The 25,543-nt window shown below is 37.7% G+C and overlaps 1 protein-coding gene across 4 annotated transcripts in view; it reads left to right on the forward strand.

Annotated features, from left to right (window-relative positions):
* rhbdl1 (rhomboid, veinlet-like 1 (Drosophila)) overlaps window positions 1-25,543 on the forward strand; it is a 99,216-nt gene that overhangs the window by 39,097 nt on the left and 34,576 nt on the right. For all 4 annotated transcript variants that reach the window (XM_062054890.1, XM_062054892.1, XM_062054891.1 and 1 more), the window contains 3 exons: window positions 9,381-9,605; window positions 12,676-12,824; window positions 12,908-13,020. In XM_062054890.1, the coding sequence (XP_061910874.1) occupies window positions 9,381-9,605; window positions 12,676-12,824; window positions 12,908-13,020 (487 nt within the window). The remainder of the gene's footprint in view (window positions 1-9,380; window positions 9,606-12,675; window positions 12,825-12,907; window positions 13,021-25,543) is intronic.

Here is a 25,543-nt window from a genome sequence, read left to right on the forward strand (position 1 = left end):
TCCTTTTATTATGAATACCTATAATATGTACACAAATATTAAAACGCACCCCTCTTATAAATGGAATCGAATCAGGTGGGCCAGTGGTACATAACTCTCTGTTCTGGCTGCTCAGGACTATATGGCTACGTCAACAATGACAATATCCAGCATCCTATGTAGTATGTTTTGCATAACAGAGATGAACACATAAGTTTTTCCTTTTTTTTATGCATTCTAAGTCGTAAATAAATAAATACATAGAAAGTCCGGGGGGCTCTCTATTTTGCCCACAAAACCCTTTAAATAACCATCCAAAACCCATCAGCAATACTTGTTATTCATATCGTGACCTGAATGTTAACCAAATATTAGCGATGTTGTAAGCGCTAACGCATACAAATTATTTCTTAGCGGCGCAATGACACAAACAGCTAAGTAGCCCTCCGCTGCTTTACTGTGACTCCTGCATCATTGTGTCTCGGCTCGTCAAAGTTATTCTAGATTATAAATCATGCCTCTCATGTGGATAATAGGAGGATTTAGCCATGAATCTAGAAGTTGTTCATCTGTGACATTCTATTTATACACGGCGATGGAGACAAACCCACACAACCGAAGACGGTGTCTGCAGGGACACTTCCTTATTAACCCATCATGTGTTTAGCACTTAGCAATACTGCTACATGATGCTTAGTGTTTCACTAAATCTGGGTTTGTTTAGCTGAGCTTTTAAAACTTGTAGATCATCCTCCTTATATTCAGGATCAACCATAGAAGGTTCTGGATCATCATTTTTCCTGAAGTAATCGTTGTTGGCTCTCACAAATTCTGCGTGATTTGCATTGTTGTTGGTGGGGAAGGGATCTGCGGCCCCTACCTCTACGTTACGCAATCATGTGACTGGCTTCCTCATCTCTCAAAATGGCTCAGGAATCTCCATGGGATTGATACTATTTTGATCATGTCTATTTATTTGCAAAGCGCACGCTACCTTTTTTATCACATCCACGGGAGCCCGCATTCTCGTTGTCTCTCCTTCGACAAATAGACAAAGTTATTCGCCCGGGAAAGGGTGGAGTGCCATCTCCAGGTTGGGGAGGAGATCATTCCCCAAGTAGAGGAGTTCAAGTACCTCGGAGTCTTGTTCACGAGTGAGGGAAGAGGTGGGGCGGCATAGCTCGGTTGGTAGAGTGGCCGTGCCAGCAACTTGAGGGTTCCAGGTTCGATTCCCGCTTCCGCCATCCTAGTCACTGCCGTTGTGTCCTTGAGCAAGACACTTTACCCACCTGTTCCCAGTGCCACCCACACTGGTTTAAATGTAACTTAGATATTGGGTTTCACTATGTAAAGCGCTTTGAGTCACTAGAGAAAAGCGCTATATAAATATAATTCACTTCACTTCACAAGAGTGGATCGTGAGATTGACAGGCGGATCGGTGTGGCGTCTTCAGTAATGCGGACGCTGTATCGATCTGTTGTGGTGAAGAAGGAGCTGAGCCGGAAGGCAAAGCTCTCAATTTACCGGTCGATCTACGTTCCCATCCTCACCTATGGTCATGAGCTTTGGGTTATGACCGAAAGGACAAGATCACGGGTACAAGCGGCTGAAATGAGTTACCGCCGCAGAGTGGCGGGTCTCTCCGTTAGAGATAGGGTGAGAAGTTCTGTCATCCGGGAGGAGCTCAGAGTAAAGCCGCTGCTCCTCCACATCGAGAGGAGCCAGATGAGGTGGTTCGGGCATCTGCTCAGGATGCCACCCGAACGCCTCCCTAGGGAGGTGTTTGGGGCACGTCCGACCGGCAGGAGGCCAAGGGGAAGACCCAGGACACGTTGGGAAGACTATGTCTCCCGGCTGGCCTGGGAACGCCTCGGGATCCCCGGGAGGAGCTGGACGAAGTGGCTGGGGAGAGGGAAGTCTGGGCTTCTCTGCTTAGGCTGCTGCCCCCGCGACCCGACCTCTGATAAGCGGAAGAAAATGGATGGATGGATGGATATTTATTTGCAAACTTTGGAAGTCTTTGGGTGTCATAGACCAGATATACAGTATATGATGATAGCTTCAATATAGCGGCAACTTGTTTTTCCACTCTACTGGTACTTTAATGAAAGAACAATACATTTTCAACGTTTTGCAGAAATTCTTCCCAGACGACTTCACTTAATTTGTCCCAATACTTTTGCTACATCAAAAAACAGAGAAATTCCAAGCAGGTATACCACATTGTCCTGCTTTTCGGAGTGATTTTTTTTTTTTTTAAATATGCTACCTCATTGTTTGCGCCTCCTTGTTCAGTCTTTTGCTCTCATTATGTTTTAGTTTTGATCCTTTTGTATGAATGTATAGATTCATAATTGGTGCTTACATGCATGACGCCACACCTGACACTACAACTTCTGAAGATGCGTCTTTTTTTTTTTATTAGACAAATTGTGAATGTCGCCGGCTGCTTTCTTGTTCTTTCACGCTTTGCTTTTGTGTCAGATCTTATCGCAGCACAAAGCCGGATGCAGAGATAATTGCTTCGTCTGCAGTTTTCCCCTCCGAGGAGCCGCTATTGTTTCAGCGACAATGGAGACTTCACTCAATTGGGGTTGTCAGGCGAATTGTACCTCTGCTGCGTGTGTGTGTGTGTGTGTGTGTGTGTGTGTGTGTGTGTGTGTGTGTGTGTGTGTGTGTGTGTGTGTGTGTGTGTGTGTGTGTGTGTGTGTGTGTGTGTGTGTGTGTGTGTGTGTGTGTGTGTGTGTGTGTGTGTGTGTGTGTGTGGATGATTCTTGGGATGTTGAACGGTGTCAGTGGGCTGGCTTAATAGCTTGATTAATGGCAGTGTGAGAAAACAGAAACTATTTGCGATGAATACTGAACTTTATGAACATTGACTCGGCCAGGTGACTTTTATAGAACGCAGCTTTGGTGCGTTTCTGTCACTGCATTAGGTACACTAAAAGCTTGTGCATGTTATGGTCGGTTTAAGTCAGGATGTCAAACTTACGGCCCGAGGGCCGGATCAGGCCCCCAAACAGGTTTTATCCGGCCCGCGGAATGAGTTTGCTAAGTATAAAAATTAAGCTGAAATTTTTGAATGAAAGAAATTGCTGTTCTAAATGTGTCCACTGGATGTCGCAAGAACAATTCTTTGTATCTTTGTAGATGATTCTACATATGTACAAAATAAACCACATGTTGTTAGTACATCAGTCGAGGAAAATGATCAAACTACATAAATAACATATCGTAATTTGATTTTGATGTAATTTTTTTTATCTTGATAGATTGAAAATGTATTATTTATTATGTGACTGATGAACATTATCACATGATTTATTCAGAAAGTATAAATAACGACAAATAAAGATAGACTACTATTAACCGCAACATGTAAGTGTAAAAAACAAAACAACATTATGATTTGTACATTTTCAGAATGTGCTTGTTCTATTTTGAAACAAAGAAAACAATCTGAAGTTGTCTCCTTATTTTTAAGTTATCGTGCCGTGATTTTACCAGTCCGGCCCACTTGGGAGTAGATTTTTTTCCATGTGGCCCCCCATCTATGATGAGTTTGACGGCCCTGGTTTAAGTAGTACATTGGAGTGAAGCAATGAATCTTGGGAAAACTGGAAATGCTTGATTGTCGACAACAGTGTATTCCACTGCGCATCTTCTAGATTTGTTTATGTATTCTATCTAATAAGCAGATATATACACACGTTAGTAGCGTAGTTGTTTTATTTATCTGATTCATAATCATTTGCAGACCTCCCAACATGTACATATTTTACGTACTCAAAGTCGGCACACATTTTTCACCCTTGGTCTCCAAGTACTCCTTTGCGAGTGGTCAGGGCTCTGTAACTTGGGTAATGCTCTTGTGTCGAGGCACCAGTGTACATATTTTACACCAGCTTGCACCTACCCCTGAAAAACCCTTTTGCACAGTGTTAATTGTTGTTGGCTAAAAATGTTCGTCTTAGGCCCCTTCTACACTAAGGTTATCCAGGGTAAATCCCACCTAACCTTATCCTTGTCCACACACACACAATGGTCGTTTAAGACCCCCGTTGGCCAGGTAATACAAAGCACACGCTACCTTTTTTATCACATCCACGGGAACCCGCATTCTCGTTGTCTCTCCTTCGACAAATAGACAAAGTTTTTCGGTAAGTAGAATCACAGCTAACCCGGACATTCGAAAGTTATTTTGCCACCTGAGAAGTGTTTCCTTCACTTAAGGTATTCATGTGTGATTTCCACAAGCGTCTGTACATGTCGAAGAATGAGAAACACGGTCATGTCTGGATGACTCACCTCCATCTTTCCAGTGATTAGCTGCGGTTGTTATGAAGCTGGCTGTGGCGCATTCTTTCTGACGTCACTTCCCAAACAAGTCTTTCTGACTTCACTTCCTCTCCGAACTCAGTTTGAAAACGATCAATGAGTCCATACAAAGCTAAGAGCCGGAGATTCGAGAAATAGACAGCGCACTTACACGTGTAAAAAAAATTGTCCGAGGAGGGGGACCTTGAACGATGGTTTAGTGTGGCTGAAACGGGGCTTAGGCTAAATAATTATTCCTTTAAGGCAGGGGTGTCAAACTCAAATACAGAGTGGGCCAAAATTTAAAACTGAACAAAGCTGCAGGCCGAGGTTGAACAAATTAACCTTTTAATAGGGACCCAAACAAGTTTTGCATTGAATATTGAACAAGCAAGGCTAATATAACTTTATAGTGACATGCAAAATCGAGTTTGAAATAGTAATAATAATAATAATAATAATAATAAAAAAAATGTGTATTGTTTTGTTGATTAATAAATTCATTAAAAAAACAAAAAAAACAAAGGCATATCAAATACAATTTAAATGAAAATTGAATGCCTCTTTTCTATTTGCAGCCTTCTGAGGTAAATATCAATTTGAAAATAAAAGAGCTATGAATAAACCAACCATTCAGGACTTTAAACTGCTCAGTTTTCAACACACTGATCTAATCTGATGTGCCCAAGCCAGATACCTGGCATCTTTTCTTGGATGCTAGTTCATTAATGTCGGGGGTCAGGCTTTGAGCTGAGGCAACCTTCATTATCGAACGCAGGTGTTCATCAGTCATTATATCTCGTAGTCCACCCGGACCACAGTCTTGGGGGCGTGCCTTAAAGGCACTGCCTTTAACGTCCTCTACGAGCTGTCGTCACGTCCGCTTTTCATCCATTCTAACAAATGCCGGCCCAGTCACAAGATATGTGCGGCTTCTGCACGCACACACGCGTGAATGCACGCATACTTGATCAACAGCGATACAGGTTACACTGAGGGTGGACGTATAAACAACTTTAACACTGTTAGAAATATACGCCACACTGTGAATCCACACCAAACAAGAATGACAAACACATTTCGGGAGAACATCCGCACCGTAACACAACATAAATACAACAGAACAAATACCCAGAATCCTTTGCAGCATTAACTCTTCCGGGATGCTACAAAATACACCCCCCCCCCCCCCCCGCCCCCACACACACACACACACCTTGTAGCGTCCCGGAAGAGCTGCAAAGGGTTCTGGGTATTTGTTCTGTTGTGTTTATGTTGTGTTACGGTGCGGATGTTCTCCCGAAATGTGTTTGTCATTCTTGTTTGGTGTGGGTTCATAGTGTGGCGTATATTTCTAACAGTGTTAAAGTTGTTTATACAGACACCCTCAGTGTAACCTGTATCGCTGTTGATTAAGTATGCGTTGCATTCACTTGTGTGTGCGTGCAGAAGCCGCACATATTATGTGACTGGGTTAGCACTCGTTGGACTGGATGAAAAGCGGACGTGACGATTTTCGGGAGGGGCACTGAAATTTGGGAGTCTCCCGGGAGGGTTGGCAAGTATGAGAATTAGCGGTGAATGCAGTGTTACCGCGGCACCGCCGCTGTATATAATCGGCGGGCCAGATCTAGTGTTAAATTGATATTGCCTCAAGGGCCAAGTGAAATTACACAGCGGGCATAATTTGGAGTTTGACACCCATGCTTTAAAGGGTTATCCGGCTTAGTGTAGACATAGCCTTAGTTCATTAAGTTTGAGTCATAGTCCTTGGACAAAAAAGTATTTTAGTTTTAGTCATATTTGTTCATCTAAATTAACTTTGTTTTAGTCGACTAAATTCCTTAACATTTTAGTCAACTAAAATTACAATAAATATAGTCGACTGAAATATAAAGTATAAAGGTTAACACATCTTTGAAGTTGTCTGGAAACCACTTCTATTAAGGTTATTGCAGAGCATGTCAAGCTAAATCCACAATACCTGTTTTAGACGGGGGAAAATAGGTCTTTGTTGATAATTAAGATGAACATTTTAGTCAACAAAATTAACACTGCTCTTGCATTCCAAAATGTTTTTACCTCGATTGCAAAGGTTGTGATTGGTCAGATTCCTGTGCTTTGTGTGTGTGTGTGCGTGTGTGTTTACAACAGATCAACATTTGCTGTGAAAATGAGTCTTGTAAAGCATCCATTAGTTCCAGCTGAAATAACACTCCCTTTCTCTCTTTCATTACAATTGTTTACTCGCGGCGAAAGGTAGCTAACAGACTTTATAGTCAACAAGAGTTGTGGTTGCTCACTGAGTTGAACCCTGGAAAAAAGCTATAAAAGAGCATACGTTCAAAAGTGTGGCTCAGGGGCTGTCGCTTTTCTGTATAAACATTGACATGGAATGATGGAATGATATCGACTTGGCATTTTTTCAGAGTCTTAAAGGGGAACTGCATTACTTTCTTTTAAAATGTTGCCCATCATTCACAATCCTTGTGTGAGACAAGAACACACATCTTTCCCTGTTCTTGGTGTTCTAAGTCGTGAAAAACTGCGAGAAGGCGGCTACAATGTTAGGTAGTGGGGTTTATCTTATTCAGTCTATAAAATGCTCTGAAAAACATCAAAAACTGCCAGCAACACCCCATTTACATGCAGTGACCTGCATATTAACCAAGCATTGTTATTGTAAGAGCTAACACCGTTACACATTTCGAGTAGCCAGCTACTACACTACCGTTCAAAAGTTTGGGGTCACCCAAACAATTTTGTGGAATAGCCTTCATTTCTAAGAACAAGAATAGACTGTCGAGTTTCAGATGAAAGTTCTCTTTTTCTGGCCATTTTGAGCGTTTAATTGACCCCACAAATGTGATGCTCCAGAAACTCAATCTGCTCAAAGGAAGGTCAGTTTTGTAGCTTCTGTAACGAGCTAAACTGTTTTCAGATGTGTGAACATGATTCCACAAGGGTTTTCTAATCATCAATTAGCCTTCTGAGCCAATGAGCAAACACATTGTACCATTAGAACACTGGAGTGATAGTTGCTGGAAATGGGCCTCTATACAGCTATGTAGATATTGCACCAAAAACCAGACATTTGCAGCTAGAATAGTCATTTACCACATTAGCAATGTATAGAGTGTATTTCTTTAAAGTTAAGACTAGTTTAAAGTTATCTTCATTGAAAAGTACAGTGCTTTTCCTTCAAAAATAAGGACATTTCAATGTGACCCCAAACTTTTGAACGGTAGTGTACCTGCTAGCTAGCTTGAGCTGCTAATAATGTTGGTTGCAACTAGGGGTGTGGGAAAAAAATCGATTCGGATTTGAATCGCGATATTCACGTTGTGCGATTCAGAATCGATTCTCATTTTTAAAAAATCGATTTTATTTTTATTTTATTTTTATTTTTTAATAGTTTTTTGTTTTTTTAAATCAATCAATCCAACTAAACAATACACAGCAATACCATAACAATGCAATCCAATTCCAAAACCAAACCCGACCCAGCAACACTCAGAACTGCAATAAACAGAGCAATTGAGAGGAGACACAAACACGACACAGAACAAACCAAAAGTAGTGAAACAAAAATGAATATTATCAACAACAGTATCAATATTAGTTACAATTTCAACATAGCAGTGATTAAAAATCCCTCATAGACATTATCATTAGACATTTATAAAAAAAAAAGGAAAAAAAAGAACAATAGTGTCTCAGTGGCTTACACTTGCATCGCATCTCATAAGCTTGACAACACACTGTGTCCAATATTTTCACAAAGATAAAATAAGTCATGTTTTTGGTTCATTTAATAGTTAAAACAAATTTACATTATTACAATCAGTTGATAAAACATTGTCCTTTACAATTATAAATGCTTTTTACAAAAATCTACTACTCTGCTTGCATGTCAGCAGACTGGGGTGGATCTTGCTGAAATCCTATTTATTGAATGAATAGAGAATCGTTTTGAAACGGGGAAAAAATCGTTTTTGAATCGAGAATCGTGTTGAATTGAAAAAAAATCGATTTTGAATCGAATCATGACCCCAAGAATCTATATTGAATCGAATCGTGGGACACCCAAAGATTCACAGCCCTAGTTGCAACCCACCATAAAATAAAGAAAGAGCTGCTTCTGTTGCTGTTGTATTGCCTTTTGAGTTAAGAAAAGTTCCTGCTCGGTCATAAATCATGCATCTCACCTGTATAGTAGAAGGTTGTGGCACCAAGCCGGGGAAGTTGGTCAACTTTGAAAATCCGCACATAACCTACTTGACAGTTGACTCTAAATGGCTCTCAACAAATCGAACGCGGCATACATTGCTCGGAAGCATTTTTTATCTGAGGAGTGAGGATTATTCTGAATTTAGCAGCTCAAGAAACACACAACATACATTGTAAGTGATTGTTTTGTCTTGTGATTTGAAACATTTAGCATAGCACAGCAACGGCGTTCGTTGCTATGCGCTCTTTGAAACTAATGCGCCCAAAAAAGTTTCGATATTACTTAAAAATAGCCAAAATACTGTAAATATTATGTTATCATAAATGTCGGATTGTTGGGTTTATTGAATTCCGGGACTCTATTCGGCGGACTGGATCGTATCCCTATTACATGCATTGTTACCTGCCTCTTACGGGCATTTTTGTAATATTTAGAATGAACATAAAAGGAAAAGACATGTGTTGTTGTCTCACAAGGAGGAATGATGGGCAAAATGTATTCAAAAAAAGTGCCTCTTTGACAGAGTCAGGACACCAACACAGTCTGTCTGTAAGGGTATTCAACAATGCTGAGACTCTCCACCCTGTTGTGTTGAAAGCAATTGTCGCTGATGTTGTCACATATCTAATGATGTGTTCCTGCGTGAAGACTTACAAAGTTGCCTGCTTAGCTGAGTCCTGTATAAAAAGCACAGAAGGATCCACTCCTACGGCTATGTTGCAGCATCTCCATTTAAAAGAGGTTTTAGGTTAGCAACTATTGCAAAATTGTTTTTTTGTGTAAACATTAGAATTTCCTAAAAGCAGTTATTAAAAAAAAAAGTATTGTAACCGTTTATTTTTGAAACCCCAGATGAGCAGCAAGCGCTCCAGCAGTTTCCGACGAGCCATCGCCAATGGCCGCCGCACGCTGCAGAGGGAGATCCTGTTGGACGAGACGGGCCTGGGCCTCTATAAGCGCTTTGTCCGCTACGTGGCCTATGAGATCCTGCCCTGCGAGACGGACCGCCGCTGGTACTTCCACCAGAACCGCCTGTGTCCGCCGCCCGTCTTCATCGCCGTCGTCACCATCGTCCAGGTGGGGGAAAGTGGCCTCATTTTGATTGAGTTGTTTTGCTCCCTCAGACCGACTCAAACCACGTCATCAGCAGTCATTTCACAGCCTGTTATGTTCATGCGGGAGCCACTCATACAAAATACACATTATTTCTGCAAATCATCCTAACCACTAAGGGCAATGACACACTTATAATACTTCCAAATGAATACTGTGTGAGGACAATGTAGTAACAGTCCACACTCATTTGTCATAATAAGGTATTCATGCGACTAGATCAGACACTGCTGCATTGAAGCCAAAAACACAATTGGTCAAGTGACCTTTACGTAATAATCATTAATTCTAATTTGATTTTTTTCACATATTTTATCTTGGTGCCATTTAATAGACAAGTTACATTTTTAAAATGTTAAATCTACTTTTATTATTGTGGGAACATTTTTGGTGCTATAGTACTCAAGTTTTTGTTCAATTTCCTACTACCTTATTTTCCGGACCATAGGGCACAGGGGATATAAGGCGCACTGCCTATGAATGGTCTATTTTTGAGTCATATTATATTTCTTTTTTTCTAAATTGAAAACACTTCCTTGTGGTCTACATAAGATGTAATGGTGGTTCTTTGGTCAAAATGTTGCACAGGTTATGTTTTACAGATCATCTTTAAGCCGCTTTCTGACCGTTGCTTCCGGATGCTCCGTTTTGTGGGTGGTCTTATTTACGTGGCTCACCTTTGGCAGCGTCTTCTCCCCGTCATCTTTGTTGTAGCGGTGTAGCGTGCAAGGACAGGAGTGGAAGAAGTGTCAAAAGATGGAGCTAACTGTTTTAATGATATTCAGACTTTACTTAAATTAATAACGGAGCAGCATCTCCTCATCCGCCGGAAATGTGTCCTGTGAAAAACCGTCTTACCGGAACTCTCTAATAACTAAAGTTCCTTGGGTGAATAATGTCAACTCAATACACCGGTATGTTTTAGCGCTTTCATGGCGAGTTTACTGACAGACATAAGTAAGAAATGTACACTATTTTACATTAGAAATGGCAACAGCGGAGGATGAATGTCACATAACAAGAAGATGGAGAAAAAGAAGAAGTTTATCGACTACGGTGTCGGCACGGACTACAAAAGCGGAAGCGCGCAATTTTTCAGGATTTATGCCGATCCCAAATACAGATCAGCAGTAAGAAAAGGTGCTTTTGCATAATATTGCGAAACAAAATGTCAGATAATGTCTTACCTTATACACACATCATAATAATACTTGTATGTTTAATGCGCCGACAATCCATCAAGCGGTGCGGCTTCATAGCTTACCAAAGTCGTACTAAAACATTTTGATAGATTTTTGAGCGCCGTGTGTAATGTTCTATATTTTCAATGGAACATATAAAATCTTGGTGTTGTTTACTTGAGTCATATTGCCATCATACTGCAGTCTACACATATCTCTTATGTTTGACTGCCATCTACTGGTCACACTTATCATTACACCATGTACCAAATAAAATTGCTTCGAGGTCTGTAATTATTTCGTACATTAGGCGCACTGGGTTATAAAGCGCACTGTCGAATTTTGAGGGGAAAAAAAGGATTTTAAGTGTGTCTTATAGTATGGAAAATACGGTAATTTCTTTTGAGGACATGTTTCTCATAGCGCCTAACTTTGTACAGTTTACTATTAGATTCTAGCAAGAACATGTCCAAAACAGTACTTCATTTTCCGTACAATTCACTACTAAATTCTCATGCAGAAAATGTTAAATGTAGTGCTTACGTTTTGGACAATTTCCTATGAATTTCTTCTGAGAACTTGTCACTGCAGGACTTAACTTGTTGTACAAATCCCACACAGTTCCTGACTTTTTCTACAATTTAATACTATATTATGGAGAGAACATGTCACATAAAATACCAATTTACTATTAAATATTCATGCAAACATGATAAATATAGTACATGACAAAAAGGTAAGACCGGTAAAGACATACTGTAATTTCCAGACTCCAGAGCGCATGTAATTAGACTCCAGAGCGCACAATTATAAGCCGAACCCACCTAATTTTTTAACTAATTTTATTTTGTACATAGTCAGGTGTACACATTGAAACATGAAATATTCACTCCTCCTCCTGAAGTCGTTTTATTTGGTGCACGGCGGTCCGGCCTTTCAGGTCCCGTTAGTGATGGTGGATTTTCGTTCTGTGCGGCAGCCGTTTCCTTTTTCGATGACCATCTCGACTGTCTTCGGCTTTGGGGCTAAGTCTTGTGCGTTTCTTTGTGTCTTGATGAGGCTGACTGACTGTATCACGTGCTAAATATCTGGCTGAATGATTGTGCGATTCCGTTTGCTTTAATGTGAACAATTTCATTGGTCCACTTTGACCCGTTTGGCAATTTCATTGGCCTCGTGTGACGAGGTTAAATCTATTGGCGGCATGTGAAACTTGTGAACCCCGGAAAATCCATAAACTAGCCGCAGCATTCTGTGAAGGGTGGGGAGAAAAGTAAAGGCTTATAGTCCAGAAATGTTCTACTAAATTCTCATGCCAACATGTTATCATCAATCAATCAAAGTTTAGTTATACAGCCCTTAATCACAAGTGTCTCAAAGGGCTGCACATGCCACAACGACATCCTCGGCTCAGATCCCAGTTAAGTTATTGCTTGACAAAAAGATAAGGAAGCTCTGCAATTACTTTCTGTTTGTACAATTTACTGCTAAAGTCTCATGCCAACATGTTAAATATCGCACTTAACTTTTTGGACGATTTCTTTTTAATTTCTTGTACAATTTACGACATTTTTGCCCAAACATATCCCACATAGTTTGTAACTTTTTGTACAATTCACTACTACATTCAAGTGAGAACATGTCCCACACACTTTTTAACTTATCTTACAATTTACATTGAATTCTCATTCCAACATGTTAAATAAAGAACTTGACAATTTCCCTATTCATTTCTTATTAGAACATTTTTCTCATAGTGCTTAATTTTTTGTACAAATTCTGACTAAATAATGTTGTTTGCAGGGCATGTTCTCATCTTGTAGTGTTATTGCTATTTCCGCGTCTTTGTGCAGATCATCGTGTTCATGTGCTATGGCATCATGCTAAACAAGTGGGTGCTGCAGACCTACCAGCCTGACTTCATGAAGAGCCCCCTGGTGTACCACCCAGGCCACCGCGCTCAAGTGTGGCGCTTCTTCAGCTACATGTTCATGCACGTCGGGTACGTATCCTGGGGGCCGTCATCTGTTTGTTACTTTATCGTCACCTGGTGCTTCTCTGACCTCCTTGATTTTCACCTTTTAGCTTGGAGCAGCTGGGCTTCAATGCTTTACTGCAGCTGATGATTGGTGTTCCTTTGGAGATGGTCCACGGCGTCTTACGAATTAGTCTGCTTTATATGGCGGGAGTGCTGGCTGGTAAGTGTCTTTTGTAAATAGATGTGCTTTTAATATGAGCATTTGAGGTAAAATGCCTTTGCAAGAAGAATGCCCCTTGATGTTGCGCACTTTAAAAGTTGTGCAAATGTTTGATTGATTGAGACTTTTATTAGTAGGTTGCACAGTGAAGTACATATTCCGTACAATTGACCACTAAATGGTAACACCCGAATAAGTTTTTCAACTTGTTTAAGTCGGGGTCCACTTAAATTGATTCATGATACAGATATATACTATCATATATACTATCATCATAATACAGTCATCACACAAGATAATCACATTGAATTATTTACATTATTTACAATCAGGGGTGTGGAGGGGGTGGGGGGGGATATGTTGGCGTTCTAATTACTAGTGTACATCTCACGAAACATCAAGGGAAGAAACTGTCTGTGTTTTACTAGTTCTTTGTCTTTTTTGCACGTTTAACTGAAGACTTGAGCGTGTTTTTTGCGTTAAAGCAGAGGCGTCAAACGTACGGCCCGGGGGCCGGATCAGCCCCGCGCATAGGTTTTATCCGGCCCACGGGATGAGTTTCCTAAGTATAAAAATTAACCGGAAATTTTTGAAAGAGAGAAACAGCTGTTCTAAATGTGTCCACTGGATTTCACATTAGCAATTCTTTGTATCTTTGTAGATGATGCTACATATGTACAAAATAAACCACATGATAGTGCACCAGTCGAGGAAAATTATCAAACTACATAAATAATAGGGCTGTGAATCTTTGGGTGTCCCATGATTCGATTCAATATCGATTCTTGGGGTCACGATTCGATTCAAAATCGATTTTTTTATTTTTCAATTCAACACGATTCATGATTAAAAAACGATTATTTTCCCGATTCAAAACGATTCTCTATTCATTCAATAAATAGGATTTCAGCAGGATCTACCCCAGTCTGCTGACATGCAAGCAGAGTAGTAGATTTTTGTAAAAAGCTTTTATAATTGTAAAGGACAATGTTTTATCAACTGATTGCAATAATGTAAATTTGTTTTAACTATTAAATGAACCAAAAATATGACTTATTTTATCTTTGTGAAAATATTGGACACGGTGTGTTGTCAAGCTTATGAGATGCGATGCAAGTGTAAGCCACTGTGACACTATTGTTAATTTTTTATAAATGTCTAATGATAATGTCAATGAGGGATTTTTAATCACTGCTATGTTGAAATTGTAACTAATATTGATACTGTTGTTGATAATATTCATTTTTGTTTCACTACTTTTGGTTTGTTCTGTGTCGTGTTTGTGTCTCCTCTCAATTGCTCTGTTTATTGCAGTTCTGAGTGTTGCTGGGTCGGGTTTGGTTTTGGAATTGGATTGCATTGTTATGGTATTGCTGTGTATATTTTTGTTGGATTGATTAATTAAAAAATAAAAATAATAATTTTAAATAAAAAAAATTTAAAAATCGATTTTTTCAAAATGAGAATCGATTCTGAATCGCACAACATGAGAATCGCGATTCGAATTCGAATCGATTTTTTCCCACACCCCTAATAAATAACATCCTGTAATTTGATTTTGATATAATTTTTTTATCTTGATAGATTGAAAATCAACACCAATGAGTTGACTGATGAACATTATCACATCATTTATTCAGAAAATATAAATAACGACAAATAAAGATATAATACTACCAACCACAACATGTAAGTGTAAAAACAAAAAACAAAACATGATTTGTACAATTTCAGAATGTGCTTGTTCTATTTTTAAACAAAGAAAACAATCTGATGTTGTCTTTATTTTTAAGTTATCGTGCCGTGATTTTACCAGTCCGGCCCTCTTGGGAGTAGATTTTTCTCCATGTGGCCCCCGATGTAACATGAGTTTGACACCCCTGCATTAAAGGGGCTTAATATTCGAAACCAATTTTTCTTACCTATTGGCAGTGATAGGCAGTAACAAGATACATGTAGCTAAGCTACGTAGCTTAACTGCATTTCCCAGTAGCTTGGCTATAGCTTAGCTACTTTTTGAACGAGTAGCTCTTCCTGAAGCTTAGCTACTTTTAGAGCCATGTAGCTAGGTAGCTTACATCAAAGCTACAAGCTACAAAGATAGAGAATGGACTGCAAATTAATCCCCTAAAAAAGAAAATACAAGGACCTGGATGAATGAGAACATCTATACATACAGAAAAACTCTGATGATTGGTTGGGGTTCAAATGACGAGTCACAATTTGCTAAGGTTAGGGCGAATCATTATGGACTGGCCAATCAGAGGCAAGATGAGGCGGGTCATCGAAACCTGTAAGCAAAATCATAACAGACACGCACTCATGTCACATGACAACGAGGGAGTCAGAGACAGAGGGACGCTTCAAGCTGACCACTCAAAAAAACAAACATTCTTGAAAATGGCAAAGGGATTCTCTCTCGCAGATTAGGATTGTTCCTTTAGTGATGAAGATGACATGCAGGAAACCCACAATAATGAATGTCCTTGGCCATATTTAGACAAATGTATTTGTTTAGAGAAAACAATCCTCAAATCCTTACTTTTTATTTGTTCACTCTGTAAACAAAAATCATAACTGCTCTCTTCATTTAACAAATCCAACACACATTTAGGAACAAACATTAAGGTGAGTTGAGTTCATGAAAAGTTTTACTGCACATAACTATTATCATCTGTTCCCAAACAACACACAAGTTATTTTATTTTTTGTCAAGATATAGATAGATGCTGTTTTTTTTTTACTGTAGGTAGACAAAATGAATAACATTGTGAGCGTGGGCCAAAGAAAAGGCACACTAAAACAAATTCATACAGTGAATTGTGGGGACCCCTAGAAGTAGTTGTAGAGTGTCCCCAGCTAAATGACAGATAGTTAATAGTAATATTTGTACACTCTCAGTTCCATTAACATTGATATTATACATGTGGGCCCATAGATATAAATGCCGTTAAATGTAGCTTTGATGTAGCATGCTACTTTTGCCGTGAAGCTTATAGTGTAGCTTGCTACAATTCTTATAGCTTCCCCTGTAGCTTAGCTACATTTAATGAAGAGTAACTTGTAGCTTAGCTTACTACATTCTCCAAGTAGCTTGCCCATCACAGCCTATTTGTACCTGTGTTTGTGTATTTGGGATCTGCATAAGTCCCCAACATTTTAAATCAAACCATGGAGGCATTGCGGAGATATTTATAAAATAATCTTGCCTTCCTTTATCTGTCCTCCAAACGAACTGTTTGGAATTTTCCCAAGCTTCTTTGGTGAGAAATAAAATGTTTTTTTTTCAAATTCAAGACAAAGTTATATGTTTTTGGTAACACTTTAGTATGGGGAACATATTCTAAGTAAAAAAGACTTAATTTAGAGTTTTTTTAGACACTAGGGGAACATATTCTAAGTAACAAAGACTTAATTTAGAGTTATTTGGTTAGGGTTAGGGTCAGGGTTAGAGGGTTAGGGTTATAATAAGCCAGTGCCGAATAAGGCATTAATAAGTACTTGATAATGACTAGTTAAGAGCCAATATGTTACTAATTTGCATGTTAATAAGCAACTAATTAATGGTGATTATGTTCCCCATACTAAAGTGTTACCATGTTTTTTTACTGGTGCACAAAATGAACCGTGCATGAACATCACCTTGTTCAAAGAACAAAATCAACACAGTGCATAAACTCACAACAAATTACTCACTTGCAAATCAGTGTGACTTCTGCTGTTGCCGTATCCGTAATACGCCGATAGGGAAACGTTTTTATTTACACGGCGAGTCGGTTGTGTCTTGCCCTCCGCGAACCCCTGAGCCCGACTCACCGAACCCCTAGGGTTCGATCGAACCCAGGTTAAGAACTACTGCCCAAGAGCTTTATACGAGTCCGCCATTGTAGTCCGACGCTGTGGTCAATAAGCGCCTTTTTTTCGTTGTCCTCTTGTTGTGGGGCAGACTGGCTCGTACATGCACATACATCCTGCGCTGTTGCCATTTCTAAAACAAAGTAGCGTATAGTTCTAACTTATATCTGTTAGTAAACTCGCTATGGAAGCACTAAAAACTACAACAAAGTGGGCGGGGAGAAGACGCTGTCGGAGTGGAGGTAGTAAATAAGATCGCCCAAATAGTGGCGCATCCAGAAGAGGCGGTCAATAAGTGTCTTGAAGATGGTCTGTAAAACAAAATGTATGCAAAATGTTGACCTAAGAACCACCATTTCATGTTATGTAGACCAGAAGGAAGTGCTTTAATCGTAGAAAGATTATTATAATACATTTTCACACTTGTATGGCAGTTAAGTGTTACAGAACTTAAAAGTGGACCAATGATCATTTAATCTACTTTTTAAAACACTTCCTTGTGGTCTAGATTAAATGTATTGGATATGCTTTGGTGTAAATTTGGTGTAAATTTCGCTCCAGAGCCCATTCTATAACCCGTTTTTTGACTCTTGTCTGCAAGATGTTGGTAACTAGAGGATTTTCCAGATAGCAAATGAAATCACGTCCCACCGTTTACAAAAATATCTAGATTTTTAATTCTTTGAATATATATTTTGAAGTCGTCACAGCTATTTATTTTTTTCTAGACACGTTCAAAAGTAAACGTCATGAACATCATATCGATTCACCCGGTCACAACATTAGGTACACCTGCACACTCACCCAATTGATTCAGAGCCGCATAAAAAAGTTGCTTTAAGGAGCATTTATCAGAATCAGAATCGTTTTATTGCCATTGTTTGAGAACGGGTTCACAAACTAGGAATTTTTCTTGGTGCAAACGTGCGACATAAAACACATATAACACATATTTGGTATAAAAAAGAGCTGTAACTGAGCTATCAGATAGACTTAGAAGGGATTCAAGGAATTCAAGGAGCTGCTGTTAGGAGTTATTGTTCATTTGCCTGATGGCCGAGGGGAAAAAACTGTTCAGGTGGCGGGAGGTGTGGGTCTGGATGTCACACGTCTAGATGAGAGGAAGCTGAAAGCTTGACTTAATGTCTAAATAAGTGCGTCCACCTCGCTATAACGTAATCAGACTGCAAAACCTTGTGAACAGAGGCATCCAAAACTGTGTGCAAGCTCACAGCAAAATCCATGGACCTTATGATTTGATGTTTTGCAACATTGTATGCAACATTGTAACATTTATAAGTCAGAAAAAAAAGAAAAGTCATCATAGATCCCCTTTTAAAAACAAAAACAAAAATCCTGCATATGGGTTTTACAACAGCCACAGTTTGACCCTGGAACAGATTATTTGCCAGTATTTCCTATTGGGAAAATGTTATGGCAAGCCAAACAAATCTGGCTGGATTGTGTTTGCTTCCACAGTTGACAGGATTGATGTATTTTCCTGGTGTGATATGCACTTTGTGGCCACTAGGGAAGCATGTAATGAAATAAAAGTTTATATAAAATCACATTTTAAGTTGATATAAATTGGTTGGAGCCTATTTGGGTGATGTAACCTAGCTGTAAATGTGCCCTGCCAACTGTTTTATTTCTTTATTTGTGAGCTTGTTCTGGCAGAAGCCACTTGCTGCTGCCTGGAACAGAAGATTTAAGAAGACCCGTCAAGTGGTCCAGTAAGAGTATGTCTACTTTTTTCTAGTCAGCATTACATCCGCGCTGACCTACTTTGCTTTGTGTCCTTTTGTTTGCAGTGTTTTGCGCAAAGAAATGCTTAGAATTTACTTTTCCCGGCCCTGTGTCATCTATCAACTTAAAGGTCTCGAATTGCCTTTCAGCATTTCAACCACTGTAAAACGAAAAGAAAAAAAAAGAAAAAGACAGCTAATTTTTGCATCAACTTTAGGTCCAGCGGGCACTGAATTGGATACGTTCTCATGTTGTTGTCCGGATGACATCCATCCATAATGAGTGGTGTTTTTACACCGAGGTCATGGTGCTGCACTGAAGGAACCTCATTAACTTTCATCCTGCACCGCGCCACTTTGGAGATTTGTGGTGTTTTATGCCAGCGCAGATTTTCTGCTAATGCGCATTTGCAGAAGTCATCAAGATAGCGTGGTGCGCAAATCCGACACTGAAATTGTTACTTTTGCAAATATCTGGCAAAGCATCATTTGATTACTGTTGCAAAGCAGACACCTAATTCTTGTGGAGTTCAACATTATCAGCAGTCTGATACCGTCTACGTGACTAAAAGTCCAAATCGTTTATTTCTCCTTTCCCCATTTTCTGTCTGCCCTGTAAAATTGAGTTAGCGTTGCTCAAATCTTCCTCTGCTGGGTGAAAATCACACACACGCGCTCACACATACACACATGGAAACACGATTCTTTTAAGACTCGTGAATTATTGTAGCATCAGTGATGGCAGAGTGAGCCCGGGATCCCCATGAGGACCAGGGGCAGACTAGTGCAGCATTCCGCTCTGTTTATTGTAGATTATAAATAATGCCTCTCACCGTGATAGTATAAGGATGAGGACATAATCCAACAAGTTGGAACACTTTTACAGCCAATTTAGGCCCAGAAAGGGTGAGAACGACACGAAAAAGACGCTCTATATATATATATATATATATATATATATATATATATATATATATATATATATATATATATATATATATATATATATATATATATATATGTATATGTATATATATATATATATATATATATATATATATATGTGTATATATATATGTATATGTATATATATATATATTTATATATATATATATATGTATATATATATGTATATGTATATATATATATACAGTATATGTATATATATATAAACACACATATATACATATAAATACATATATATATATATATATATATATATATATATATATATATATATATATATATATATATATATATATATATATATATATATATCAACACATATAAATACATATATGTATATCAACACTCATATACATATAAATACATATATATATATATATATATATATATATATATATATATATATATATATATATATATATATATATATATATATATATATATATATATATATATATATATATATATATATCAACACACATATAGGGATGTCCGATAATATCGGTCTGCCGATATTATCGGCCGATAAATGCTTTAAAATTTAATATTGGAAATTATCGGTATCGGTTTCAAAATTATCGGTATCGGTTTCACAAAATAAAATTCATGACTTTTTAAAATGCCGCTGTGTACACAGATGTAGGGAGAGGTACAGAGCGCCAATAAACCTTAAAGGCACTTCCTTTGCGTGCCGGTCCAATCACATAATATCTACGGCTTTTCACACACACAAGTGAATGCAATGCATACTTGATCAACAGCCATACAGGTCACAGGGTGGCCGTATAAACAACTTTAACACCGCTACAAATATGCGCCACACTGTGAACCCACACCAAACAAGAATGACAAACACATTTCGGGAGAACATCCGCACCGTAACACAACATAAACACAACAGAACAAATACCCAGAACCCCTTGCAGCACTAACTCTTGCGGGACGCTACGATATACCCCCCCCCCCCCCGCACCCCCACCTCAACCCCGCCCACTTCAACCTCCTCATGCTCTCTCAGGGAGAGCATGTCCCAAATTCCAAGCTGCTGTTTTGAGCATGTTATAAAAAATAATGCACTTTGTGACTTCAATAATAAATATGGCAGTGCCATGTTGCAATTTTTTTCCATAACTTGAGTTGATTTATTTTGGAAAACCTTGTTACATTGTTTAATGCATCCAGCGGGTCATCACAACAAAATTAGGCATAATAATGTGTTAATTCCATGACTGTATATATCGGTATCGGTTGATATCGGAATCGGTAATTAAGAGTTGGACAATATCGGATATCGGCAAAAAAGCCATTATCGGACATCTCTACACACATACATATACATTTATACATACATTTATGTGTGTGTGTGTGTATATATATATATATATATATATATATATATATATATATATATATATATATATATATATATATATATATATATATATATATATATATATATATATATATATATATATATATATATACACAGTACATAGGTATACATATAAGTTTGTATATACATATACGTGTGTGTATATATGTGTACATTAGACTTGGACAAACTTTATTGATCCACAAGGGAAATTGTTCCACACAGTAGCTCAGTTAGAAAGGATGGAAAGGATAATGCAGGTATAAAGTAGACTAAAAATCTACCATAGTAGCAATATAAAATATAACAAATATGTAATATTAACATATTACATATACAGTACCATAGTAGCAATATAAAATATAACATATATGTAATATTAACATATTACATATACAGTATATAATATATAATATATACTGATATATGATATTATTATATTATATTATATTTACATACATATATATGTATATACAGTATATATACATATATATTAGAGATTATCGACCGATAAATGCTTTAAAATGTAATATCGTAAATTATCGGTATCGTTTTTTTATTATCGGTATCGTTTTGTTTTTTTGTTTTTTATTAAATCAACATAACAAACACAAGATACACTTACAATTAGTGCACCGAACCAAAAAACCTCCCTCCCCCATTTACACTCAATCACACTCATTCACACAAAAGGGTTGTTTCTTTCTGTTATTAATATTCTGGTTCCTACATTATATATCAATATACATCAATACAGTCTGTAAGGGTTACAGTCCGAAAGCACACATGATTGTGCGTGCTGTTGGTCCACTAATAGTACTAACCTTTAACAGTTAATTTGACTCATTTTCATTAATTACTAGTTTCTATGTAACTGTTTTTATATTGTTTCACTTTCTTTTTTTATTCAAGAAAATGTTTTAAATTTATTTATCTTATTTTATAAATTTTTTTAAAAAGGACCTTATTTTCACCATACCTGGTTGTCCAAATTAGACATAATAATGTGTTAATTCCACGACTGTATATATCGGTATCGGTTGATATCGGTATCGGTAATTAAGAGTTGGACAATATCGGAATATCGGCTATCGGCAGAAAAGCCATTATCGGACATTCCTAATATATATGCATATACATATATGCATACATGTATATATATGTATGTGTATATATATATATACATATGTACAGACACATATATGTGTTTGTATGTGTATATATGCATATACTGTATATGTGTGTATTTATATGTATATGTGTGTTGAATTGCTTCCTCTCCTGATATAATTTGTTAGAAAAATTTGATAGATTTTTTTTGCTTCTTAATTTCATGACCACAAAGTACCACTTTACTGCAAGTAAAAGTAGTTTTAATTATAGTGATGGATCAAATGATACTGAAACATTGGTTCCTTATGAAACACAAGTAGTGATATTGTGTACCTTTATGCCTCGATGTGCGCATTACTTTAAGAAAAAAAACATGTGACCGATACAGCTTCTGTGTCCTTTGATTTCGAATCGCCAAACTGTGTTTATCGGGAAGAACTTCCTTCGGCCACGGAGCAACAGCTTGTACTAAATGAAGTCGGAAAAGTGCCGTTTTCATCGGCATCATCGATCTAAATGGAACTAAAAAGAAGGTAAAATTATAACGCCATTTAAGGTGATTTACTATTTGGCTCATTGACCAAAGTTTTGCCTTCTATATTTCTTTTTGCGCGACTATTTGTGGGGAGAAAAAGTAAAACAATTGGATTTGCTAACTATTAATTGTATTCACAGGTCAAATCTAATGACTTTTTTAATCCAGCAAATGGCAGATGACTACTACAAAACCACAACACAGTATTAGTGCAGTGTCAATACAGGTAGTGTGTGTTTCACACACTCGCTGAGACATTATTTACCCATCACTAGTAACAAGCAAACGTCTGTGTTTATTTAGCATGTCAGTGTTAATTGTCGTCCTACTGGCACTGGAACTCGAGATGGAAAAATATCGACCAAAAAAAAAGAAGTCCTTCCATGTACTTTTTTAACAGTAAGTCTAAAGCGCTAACATGAATCTTGGACAGATTTATTAGTAATTCTGGGAATGTTTGTAGGTTGTTAGATAATTGTTTCTAAATGCTAAAAAAATCAGATTTTTCGCTAGCTGGTGTTTGCATAGAGCAACATGTTTGTGCAGCTAAATTTGCACCAGGAGCACGCCGCAAAAACCTCCTCCGTGCCACAGGCTTCTTTTATAAAGGCTTCTCTTGAAAACCTCAAATTACACCCTCCCGAAAATAAAGTACATTTTGTCCTTGGGCGTGTGTGCGTGCTGCGAACAGGAACATTTTTGTAATTGTCAGGCGACCGAGGCACACAGACCTGCAGTCCTTGATCATTCTTGTATCCCCGCTGTAATCCTTCATGGCTCTGCCACATGAAGGGATTCGGAAATATGGAGACTATATCGTAATTTTCACTCTTGTTCAACAACTCAGCTCCACCTCGCAGGGCAAGACCGCGTCTTTCTTTCCAGTCCTCTCCTTCCTGGATTAATCTGCAGATTGATCCTCCATTCCATTGTCCCTCCTTGTGGATGCTGCAACGTACATAGTGCAACACAACCAGAGTTAGGAAGATTCTTGTGTTCAAAAAAGCACTTAAATTGGAACATTTTTGAATTTGTTACCGTCAGGTAAATAAGCTTTGTTTTGATTTGTGCACCTTTAAAAGTATTCTGTGTACACTAGGCTGCTGACTTACTTGCCCAAAAGCACACATTTTGACAGTGTAGTGATGCCCTAAATTGATTATCGGCATTGCACATTTCAATCGTGGTATCACCTTCTCTTCTTCTGTCCTTTTTAAACCTGACTTACAACTCCCCTTCAGCTACAAAGCCAAGATGGCGACTATTAATGGGGGTTGGACTCCATCGCTGCACACTCACCATTGCACCAGTCAGAAAAATAATAGCACAGGCGACACAGTAAGGGTGCATGTTTTGACTCATTTGCTTCCCTTGCATTGCGCTTATTTAAGTTTATATTTATATTTTCAAACTTTATATGGCGCAATTGACAGGAAACAATTCATTTTTATTACTCATCAACTCAATTAAATCCATGTTTTAGCTGCACATTACTACACTTAACATGTTGAATAAAGTGGTTGACTATAAAACGCCTTAATTTTCATGAATAATTCGGTCAAATCTCCAGTTGTACAACAGGAACGTTTGATTCGTTTGGTGGTTGAACAAACTCAACCTAAGATTTTTTAAGGAAATTGAATTCTAATTATCATAAGAAAATCCCAAACCTGAACAATTGGAAATACAAACTTTTGTTCTACTTTAGAGGTGTACTTTTCATGAAAATTATGTTCTAATCTCCAGTAGTACAGAAGTGTTGTTGTTGAATTTGGCGGTTGAACAACTTGAGAATCAATCTGAAGACTGCAAGAAAAATATGCTTGAGGTATTATAAACAAATCCGAAATCTGAGCAATTGGAAATACAAAGTTTTGTTCAACTTTAGAAGTGTACTTTTCATGAAAATGTTGGTCAAATCTCCAGTTGTACAAAAGGATTGTTGATTCATTTGGTGGTTGAACAACTTAAAACTCAACCTAAAATGTTTAAGGAATAATAGGGTCCAAGTATCATTAAAAAAATCCAAAACCTAAACAATTACAAATATGAATTAATGTTAAATTTTAGAGCCTTTGTTTTCATGAAAATGATGGTCAAATCTGCAGTTGTCCAAAAGGGGTGTCCGATAGGTTTGGTGGTTGAACAACTTGAAACTCAACCTAAAATGTTTTAAGGAAAATAGATTAGAATTATCACAAGAAACTCCAAAACCTCAACAATTGGAAATACAAACTTTTGTTCTACTTTAGAGGTGTACTTTTCATGAAAATGATGTTCAAATCTCCAGTAGTACAGATGTTGTTGATTAATTTGCTGGTTGAACAACTTGAGAATCAACCTAAAGTAAGAAAAATATGGTTGAGGTATTATAAGCAAATCCAAAATCTAAACAATTGGAAATACAAACTTTTGTTCTACTTCAGAGGCTTACTTATTCTGAAATGTTTGGTCGAATCTTAAGTTGTACAAAAGGAGCGTTTGATTCATTTGGTGGTTGAACAACATGGAGCTCTACCTACAATTTGTAAGGAAAATAGGGTCAAAGTATCGTAAGAAAATCTAAAACCTAAAAAATTGGAAATATGAGCTTTTGCTCCACTTTAGAAGTGTACCTTTCATGAAGATGTTGGTCAAATCTCCAGTTGTACAAAAGGATTGTTGATTCATTTGGTGGTTGAACAACTTAAAACTCAACCTAAAATGTTTAAGGAATAATAGGGTCCAAGTATCATTAAAAAAATCCAAAACCTAAACAATTATAAATATGAATTCATGTTAGATTTTAGAGCCTTTGTTTTCATGAAAATGATGGTCAAATCTGCAGTTGTCCAAAAGGGGTGTCCGATAGGTTTGGTGGTTGAACAACTTGAAACTCAACCTAAAATGTTTTAAAGAAAATAGATTCTAATTATCACAAGAAAATCCAAAACCTCA

This window comes from Entelurus aequoreus, linkage group LG08 (genome assembly GCF_033978785.1).
Source record: "Entelurus aequoreus isolate RoL-2023_Sb linkage group LG08, RoL_Eaeq_v1.1, whole genome shotgun sequence".
NCBI lineage: Eukaryota > Metazoa > Chordata > Actinopteri > Syngnathiformes > Syngnathidae > Entelurus > Entelurus aequoreus.